Source organism: Cicer arietinum, chromosome 3 (genome assembly GCF_000331145.2).
Source record: "Cicer arietinum cultivar CDC Frontier isolate Library 1 chromosome 3, Cicar.CDCFrontier_v2.0, whole genome shotgun sequence".
Classification (NCBI taxonomy): Eukaryota; Viridiplantae; Streptophyta; class Magnoliopsida; order Fabales; family Fabaceae; genus Cicer; species Cicer arietinum.
The window spans coordinates 33,430,209-33,440,088 of NC_021162.2; the positions used below are offsets into that span (position 1 = coordinate 33,430,209).

General features: G+C 32.2%; 1 protein-coding gene across 2 annotated transcripts in view; it reads right to left on the reverse strand.

Annotated features, from left to right (window-relative positions):
- Positions 1-4,975: 4,975 nt before the first annotated feature.
- Positions 4,976-9,880, reverse strand: part of LOC101503158 (pescadillo homolog) — a 9,050-nt gene continuing 4,145 nt past the window's right edge. The window contains exons 1-11 of one of the 2 annotated variants that reach the window (XM_004513843.4): positions 9,366-9,629; positions 9,144-9,269; positions 8,853-8,937; positions 8,667-8,777; positions 8,321-8,414; positions 7,945-8,225; positions 7,369-7,476; positions 7,173-7,294; positions 5,932-6,151; positions 5,622-5,831; positions 4,976-5,346 (exon numbers count right to left, since the gene is read on the reverse strand). In XM_004513843.4, coding sequence (XP_004513900.1) covers positions 5,260-5,346; positions 5,622-5,831; positions 5,932-6,151; positions 7,173-7,294; positions 7,369-7,476; positions 7,945-8,225; positions 8,321-8,414; positions 8,667-8,777; positions 8,853-8,937; positions 9,144-9,220 — 1,395 coding nt within the window. In that variant the 5' untranslated portion in view covers positions 9,221-9,269; positions 9,366-9,629 and the 3' untranslated portion in view covers positions 4,976-5,259. Of the gene's footprint in view, positions 5,347-5,621; positions 5,832-5,931; positions 6,152-7,172; positions 7,295-7,368; positions 7,477-7,944; positions 8,226-8,320; positions 8,415-8,666; positions 8,778-8,852; positions 8,938-9,143; positions 9,270-9,365; positions 9,630-9,880 lie in introns of those variants that run through there. The other variant, XM_004513842.4, reaches the window with a different exon arrangement.

Sequence of the window (9,880 nt, forward strand, 5' to 3'; positions counted from 1 at the left end):
TTGTGATTATTTGGTCGGCATGTGCTAATTTTGGTCTGAGGAAAATAATTTGTTCTACAAGGATCATGATATCTTAATTTTTTGAAAAATGGATAATATTTTGCTAATTATAAATATAATATTTTAAATCTGGAAAAAAACCCACGTGTATATTAATACACATATACTGACAGTACATAGTCTCAGGCTGTGGCATAAATCTTATCGGTCATGCAGATTTTAGTGTAAATCTCATTAAAATATATAAACCCAACGACAGATAGTAAGTAGTGTCACATTTGATGTATTATTATTGTTGTTGTTGTTAATTATTTAGGGTTGGTTTACTTTGTGAAAACATTGTGTTTTCATTTTCTGAAATGTGCTCATTTTACCATGATAAGAGACTCTGGAAGTGAACTAATGTAGAGAATGTGAAATGCCTAGTTAATGTCACATTAATAACATTTTCAACCAAAATTAATTTGATTCTTTTTATTTCATTATTGAATTAACTCTACTTGTAAAGAGATATCATTAAATTTAGTCCTCGAATTTCTAGTATTTGTAAGTTATCTTCATTTTTTTAGTTCAAACACAACTCTTTTGAATCTTTGCGGTACCTCTTTTGGGATTGTTGTTTCATATTCCTTCAAAATAGAATAAGCACCTCTAAACAAAGAGTAAGCATTAGTAGTCAAACAAACATCTTTATATTAAAAAATAAATAAATAAATTCCTTGGAAATAATACTCCCTTCACCTCATCTTCAGCTATTGAGAATATTTCAATTTTCATTTCAATCTTTCCCTCATACTTTTTGTTTTCTTTGGTAAACAACTTTTTCTTTACCACTTTTTCTTTTACAAAGAGGCTATCTACAATTTTTTTTCTAAGCACTTAATTTTCTCTCTTTCTCAGATTTTTCTTCGACCTCTTTCTTTTCTTCATTACTTTTTTTTTTATCTCCTTATCTTTTCTCTCTCGAGTTTCCTGTTCTAATGCTATAATGATATATCTGCGATTGCTAAATAAAAATGAGTACTTGTTGGTGATGTAATTATGGTGTGCTTGACTTTCACGCTTTCATAGAAGTCCCAATAGCAAGTGTTTTGTTTTCGTTGAGGTCACATCACATAACACTTCATCTTCATATCTCCCAATCTTGAATGACACACGCACTTCTTTGGTCACCATCACTTCACCCATTTCTTGAAACTTTGGATCCTCAAGGCTTTCAAGTGAGTATGGTTGTGAATGCTCAAGAATTTAAATTTTCAATTTCTCAACCATGATTGTACTAGGTCATGTTGATCCAATATAATTCCACCAATGGCCAAAATGCATACGACACATGTACTTCTTTGATCACCATCACTTCACCCATTTCTTGAAACTCTGGATCCTCAAGGCTTTTAAATGAGTGTGGTTGTGAATGCTAAATAATTAAATTTTCAATTTCTCAACCATGATTGTACTAGGTCATGTTGATCCAATATATCCCATCAATGGCCAAACTGCATACGACACACGTACTTCTTTGATCACCATCACTTCACCCATTTCTTGAAACTCTGGATCCTCAAGGCTTTCAAATGAGTATGGTTGTGAATGCTCAAGAATTTAAATTTCCAATTTCTTATCCATGATTGTACTAGGTCATGTTGATCCAATATATTCCATTAATGGCCAAATTGCATATCTTATTGTACTAGGTCATGTTGAAGAATCAAGAGAAATTAGATTTGATTTTCTTTTATTTTATATTATTATGTTTATTTTAATTTTATGATTCTGTCATTATTACTCGGTATTACGATTGTAATTTATTTTCCTATATAAACAACTTAGGACTGTAATAATAAAATATGAAAGTATTTTATCTTTTACTTTCTTCAGTCAAAGACCCCACAAGTTCCGTCTTCTTTCACATGTTAGTCAATACCACCTTAGTCATATTCGTCACCACCGCAACCATCATACCTCCTGTGAAGAGTTCTTCACATCCGTTCATCCTTCCTCTACTTACTTACGACGCTACCTCATCCTTCCTCTACTTAATTTTCTCTCTTCTTTCTCAGATTTTTCTTCGACCTCTTTCTTTTCTTCATTACTTTTTTTTTTATCTCTTTATCTTTTCTCTCTCGAGTTTCCTGTTTTAATGCTATAATGATATATCTGCGATTACTAAATAAAAATGAGTACTTGTTGGTGATGTAATTATGGTGTGCTTGACTTTCACGCTTTCATAGAAGTCTCAATAACAAGTGTTTTGTTTTCGTTGAGGTCACATCACATAACACTTCATCTTCATATCTCCCAATCTTGAATGACACACGCACTTCTTTGGTCACCATCACTTCACCCATTTCTTGAAACTTTGGATCCTCAAGGCTTTCAAGTGAGTATGGTTGTAAATGCTCAAGAATTTAAATTTTCAATTTCTCAACCATGATTGTACTAGGTCATGTTGATCCAATATAATTCCACCAATGGCCAAAATGCATACGACACACGTACTTCTTTGATCACCATCACTTCACCCATTTCTTGAAACTCTGGATCCTCAAGGCTTTTAAATGAGTGTGGTTGTGAATGCTAAAGAATTTAAATTTTCAATTTCTCAACCATGATTGTACTAGGTCATGTTGATCCAATATATCCCATCAATGGCCAAACTGCATACGACACACACGACACACGTACTTCTTTGATCACCGTCACTTCACCCATTTCTTGAAACTCTGGATCCTCAAGGCTTTCAAATGAGTATGGTTGTGAATGCTCAAGAATTTAAATTTCCAATTTCTTATCCATGATTGTACTAGGTCATGTTGATCCAATATATTCCATTAATGGCAAAACTGCATATCTTATTGTACTAGGTCATGTTGAAGAATCAAGAGAAATCAGATTTGATTTTCTTTTATTTTATATTATTATGTTTATTTTAATTTTATGATTCTGCCATTATTACTCAGTATTACGATTGTAATTTATTTTCCTATATAAACTTAGGACTGTAATAATAAAATATGAAAGTATTTTATCTTTTACTTTCTTCAGACAAAGACCCCACAAGTTCCGTCTTCTTTCACATGTTAGTCAATACCACCTTAGTCATATTCGTCACCACCACAACCATCATACCTCCTGTGAAGAGTTCTTCACATCCGTTCATCCTTGCACACAATCACTACTCATACTTCAATCACATCTTCATGAACATCATAAATTTGAGGGTTTTGTACCGTGCCATTTTACCTCCCACCCCCCAATTTTTTTAAAGACAATTTTGTCCTTGTTTAATTTGTATAAAATTATATAAAAAAATTTCATTCTAGTTTTCCACCCCCATCTTTCGAAATGTAATTATGCAGAAAAAGTACTAATTTCGAAACTTTGGAAAAATACCAAACTTTCGAAATGAAAATATTCCATAAATTTTCGAAACTTTGAATGAATATGAAATTTTCAAAATGTATTTTTCCAGAAAGCTTTGAAAGTTTGGATGATTTTGAAACTTCCGAAGCACATATACTTCGAAGTAATTTTATTTCGAAAGTTTGAGAAGTCTCGAAACTTTCAATTTTTTTTAAAAAATTACTGAAACTTTCGAAATTAGATATCAAATTTATTACTATAAATGTATTACTATTACTTTATTACTATTTATTACTAATCAAAATGTATTTCGAAACTTTCCATGAATACCGAATTTTTGAAACTGAACAAATTTCGAAAGTTTTGCATTTCGAAATTTTCATATTCTTCGAAAGTTTCAAAAGTTTCTGTATTTCGAAACTTTCTTATTCAACGAAACTTTCGAAAATTTCATTATTTATGGAAAAAATATACTTCAAAAGTTTCATCATCGTAGAAACTTTCAAAAATCTAGTAAAAAACAGTTTCGAATATTTGAAATGTTCGAGTTTTGTCTTACTTTTTAATTTCGGAGTTTTCAAACTTTCAAATGTTTGGTAAGGTCAAGTTCGAATATTTCAAAGTTTTGAAGGAAGTGGGTGAAAAAATGAAAGTGGAATTTATTTGAGGATTTTATACATGAAATTAAGGGTAATATAGTATTTTTCATATGATTGGGTGTGGGAGGTAAAAGTAGGGGGTGCACAGTACAATTCCTTAAATTTGATTTCTCCAAGTTTACTCAGCAAAAACTTTCAAAATTTGTGAATAAAGTTTGCATGATATGAAGAGCCAAAATGCCTCGATCAATTTGGAAAATCATTAATCACTTGACTATAACTCGAACTTAGTACGAATTAGGGATATAGATCAATGGAAACCAGAAAATTGGAGCTACCATTAATGGAAGCAACTAATTAAAAAATAGAAAATTCAAAGGATTGAACCAACATGATAGATAGAAAAAGATAAACATGGCAATTAATTTTTATAGAAATCTCAAAATGAATAATGGTTTTTGAACTTCAAATTCCTTCACAATATAGTTCCTCCGTCGTTTAATTTATTATTTAATTCTACTGAGGCATATAGGTGGTGGGAAAAATCTGATATCGTTAGTGCATGATAATATTAATGGAGTTGCGGTTATCTAACGATCTTATGTGGCGATGGACGGTGCGCCATATGTGTAGTTCATGCAGAGTAGAAGCTGCTCTTTTTTCTATTAATTCAAATAGAAAGAAAAATCCTACACAGTAGAAGCTGCCCTTTTTTCTATTAATTCAACTAGAAAAAAAAAAAAATCAAAATGCAGAGTAGGAAATTCAAACTGGTGACAAGCGCTTTCTTCTAACAAACAGCCAGTAAGTCATTCAAAACCTTGTATCAAATGTACAAAGTTTACAAACATCTAATTTTTCAAATATATTTTATTTGGAAATTTCTCAGAAACCATTTATTCATAACTCTAAAAAATTTCATTAGTAACTGAATATATCAACTTTCAGTAATACTAATTGCAAGGCTAAGTTAATTTCATATCTGGTGAGATTCACAACTTCTAAAAGTCAAATACCAAATCAAACTAGTTAGCTTATTGTTCACTAGATTTAATCAGTTTCTTACACACCCTAGTAGATCAAGGTATAACTTAAATTTGGCCGGATAAAAAATAAATCAAAATTTTCTTTGGGCCTTCCAAAACATGTCTGTTACCAAAACTGAAAGAACAGATACTAAATAAAATAAGTTATACTGATAAACAACAAAAGAAAACTAGCCTTTTAAATCAGCTAGCACCTATATAACAAAATGAAATGGCATATAGCTGAAATCTTTTGAGGACGCAGAATCCTTTCAACTCCTTTGATTCTGAGCTTCATCAATTTTCTTTTTCCGGTGTTTAATAAGATCGTTTTTAGCTTGCTTGCGCTCATTTGATATCTGAGTGACACATTTCAACAACAAAAGTTATGAACATCAAAACCAATAAAAAAGGCAACATTCATCATCTAAAATATTATATTATATTGTAACTACAAGACAACCTGCCACTTTCCCACCAGTTAAATAGGAATATGGATTAAATAGAATAGTAATAGTCAAATGGCAAGTTCAGATAGATAATTTGAAAAGGAAAAGAAGAAGTACACAAACAATAGAACTAATATGAATAAGAAATTCAAATCTGTATACAGAGGATACAAAAAGAGGCATACCTGCATGGCTTCTAATAGCTTCCTCTTTTTACGAGACATCATAAGTTTAGTCAAATCATCAACATTTTCTTGACCATTGTTCATTGGTTCAGCTGTCTGAATCACTCCAGTAGATGTTTCTTTTTCAACAGTAGAACCTGCTGAAGTATATGTAGCACCCTGAAGTTCTTTCTTCAAATCCTCATGGTATTGCTTCTCTAGAATCATCATCTGCAACACAACCATTGAAATGTAATTACTTACATATCAAAGTAAACATAGAATGATAGTCTCCAATCAATATGCAACGTTCATGTCTCAGTATGCATACCTTTTGCTTTCTCTTAGCCGCTTCGTTAGCCTCTGCTCGATCAATGATACCGTCAGCCAGAAGATTTTGAGGATCTTCCAGATCTTTTTCAACACCTGGAAGTGGAAGGACTTCCTTTCTGGCAGCAGCTTGCAAATGTTTAATGGTCTTTGCATACTCCGGAACATATGCCCCTTCTTCGTCATAGTTAACGAAAGGCGACAAGTGCGGTGGAGGAATTCTGTTAATAAAAGAAGCATTTTTGCAAGAAAAATTTCGTTAAAGTCGGATAGGATAGGTTTTTCTTTAATATAGACACTTTTCTTTGAATATAAAAAAAAGGTACTCTTGCGGAAATACAAACAAACATAGTGATGAATTTTTCTGATCTTGTCTCTCAAGTTAATGAATGATTGATGATGACTTGGCATTGGCAATGACAACTAAGGGCCTGTTTAATTTGGGAAAACCTTTCCTATTTTCATTTCTTAAAATTTGTATTTATTTTACTTGTTAATAAGACGGTAAGAGACTACTGAAGTTAACAATTGTCTACATTTATTGAAAAATTGAACATGTCAATTATGGTCTTTATTTCCAGGAATGCGTCTTCATTAACTAGGCATTTCACATTCTCTATGACATTAGTTCACTTCCAGAGTCTCTTATCATGGTAAAATGAGCACATTTCAGAAAATGAAAACACAATGTTTTCACAAAGTAAACCAACCCTAAATAATTAACAACAACAATAATAATACATCAAATGTGACACTACTTACTATCTGTGGTTGGGTTTATATATTTTAATGAGATTTACACTAAAATCTGCATGACCGATAAGATTTATGCCACAGCCTGAGACTATGTACTGTCAGTATATGTGTATTAATATACACGTGGTTTTTTTTCCAGATTTAAAATATTATATTTATAATTAGCAAAATATTATCCATTTTTCAAAAAATTAAGATATCATGATCCTTGTAGAACAAATTATTTTCCTCAGACCAAAATTAGCACATGCCGACCAAATAATCACAAATAAAATGAACCTAAAAAATAGTCACAGATAATACAACATCAATTACCAAAGAACAGAGGCACACGTACTAATTTAGGTGAGAAGCAATATATTAACAATGTCTACATTGTAAAATAAAGGAATTGTAAACCACCACAATCAACGCTAAATGGGGTTATAAACTGTACAACAGAGGTGAGAAGTCAGTATACTATAACGCAGATGAATTAGAAGTTACCTTCCAACCATATAACTTTCTGTTGGCAAAATTATGCGTGCATTCACACAATCAAATACCCACTGTGGTTGAACATATTCTCTTGAGAGGAACCTATGTCCTTGTGATTCCCGATCAACGATCTAAAGAAATGAAAGAATTAGCTAAGCGAACCTAAAACAAAGTTCAAAAAAGTTATGTCACCTAAATCACAAACCTGGTGAGTAATGCTCTGGTCTGATTCCCCAAAAGGAGCCCCCTCTCCCTCCCATGAAACTTTACCACCAAAAGCAGGAATAACAAGAAGCAATGATTCCCTTGGCACCTGAACAATTAAACCACAACAGATGCAGGCAAAGTCAAAATATACACACAATAAAGGCTAAGTTTTTAATGGGCATAGAATTGTTAGCATCAACAGCTTTTCAATATAGGAGCATGTCATAAGCCTCAGAAAAGGCTTACTTTTGGTACCTACATATAATTTACCAATGAAACTCCACAAATACAAAATGAAAACAAGACCATGCTGTGACCATGTTTCGTCATAATAGTTGAAGTGTTTGTCCCAACCCTGATTGGCATTACTATGAGACATTACTGATTAACCAATAGAAAATGGGTAAACCACTCAACTGTCTTATCGTGAAGTGATTTTTATATATGTTAGTACTTCCAAGTATAATACTTTGAGACGTAGCCCTTTTTTAACATCACTATTCCAAATATCAACTTTTTATATTTTCTAATAATTTATATTGAAAAATTAAATGCAAATGCTATAAGGTCTTACCTCCCTGCTCAAGAAGATTTTGACATTTCGAAAGAGATTTTTGCATTCTCGTGTCTCTTGATCATATTCCTCTTCATCATCACCTGCAGCTTTCTCAACAAGGTGCATTAGTGCACCGGGTTCATTAGAAGGAAGTTGATTCTGAAGTTGAGCAAGTCTTAGTTCAGATTTTTCATTTTCAGTCTCTGCCTCATCTTTCTTGTTCCCCACTTGTTCAGATTCAGAACTCAGTATAGCGGGTCTGTTGTCGGCATTGGCATATCTTGACAATGCATATAGATCTACAAAGTTTAAAAAGAAAATTGATCGGCAGATGCATCAAATCTCTGCAGCAATTCAAGTTCACCAAATTCCATAAATGTTGAGAAAATGGTACCTGCTGCCAAAGCCTCCAAGCGAGGATCGAGCATGGGAGGATACTTCAAATTTATAGAATGATAGAGGTGGAAGTTGACAAAAGCAAGAAGAGGCTGTAGCATATTCATTAGAAATTAGACGTTTATCATACCAATTAATATATGAACTTAAGTTGACTAACTAAATTTGTTTTATACATGAATCACATGATGATGGTAGCACAGCAGAACTTATTCAAATTAAATGCTTACATGATTAAAATATTTAGATCTATTATCTTATTATGGCAGAACCTATTTAAATTAAATTACATGATTATTTATCAAAAATGAAGGCACTTAATACAAACATGAAATTAAACTGACCTCATATAATTGCAGAAAGTTAAGCATAGTAGGTATGTCAACATCATCAGACACAACCTGCTGTAGTGAATGAGGAGTTAACCATGTTATTGTCTGACCCTCGACTTCAGCCTGCACAAACAACATAATAAATCAATAAAATGTACAATTATGATTAATTAACATAACAAATGCCACAATTAGTACCTGGTAGTATATGCCTTTAACAGATACAAATGTTTTTCTTAACCTGTGAGTCCGAGATATGTACGCTTGCCATTCATGCGCCAATCTAGAATACAGGCATGAAATAAATAAAGAAGATAAATATTATTACAGCATAAGAAGGTAAAAGAAAATGAATGTAAATGACAAGAAGATTTTAATATAAAAATATAATCCCCTAGTTGTTATTTTCAAAGTAAAGATTTAGGCACAAAGGCCTAAATTCTTTATGACAAATCAATCCAAAGTTGTTATAATTCCATGTACATATACCTTCGACACTTATGCACACGCTCCACATCAATTTTTTTGCTCTCAGTCGCAGGTAATGCTGCAAAAAGATGTACCATTGTAAGGCAGTCATCCAATTCTCCAAGTGCATCCACAAATCTTGGGTACCTATAATTCAAAGAATGATAAGAAAAAGATTGGAAATTTGTCGCCGGCCACAAGACAAATTGAAATTTAGAAAGAAAAAAACCAAAACAAACAAACCTTTGTCGAATAATCCTATCTATCTTGGGTTTGGGTGTTTCCTCACGTAACCTCTTTGCACGTTCAATGTTTTTCTTTGCCTCTGCTTTCTTAATTTTTCTTTCATGTACTCTTATTGCTCTATGTATTTCCAGCAAAGGCTCGTGATGTAGAAAGCTTATATCCTTCACATGGTAGCAAGTCTGACGTCCTAACTTTTTCTTAGGCTCCCGGGGAGTTACACCTTTCAAAATGCACAGCTTCCTAAAATTTACAAAATGTCAACTTCACATTTAACCATATTAACTTTTCAAAGTATTTAAGAGTAACACTAAATATATGCATATTCAAAATGATAACAGATCAGATCAATAATGATAACAAAAAATATATATATGTAATTAAGCTAAGAGAAATTTAACCCAAAGAAACCCTTCTTTTCCTACAAAAGCACCGTAAATTGGTTTATGGATAATGCTTCATGTCACGAAAGTACCCATCACTATTATAGCACAAATCATTATGATTTGCTATTT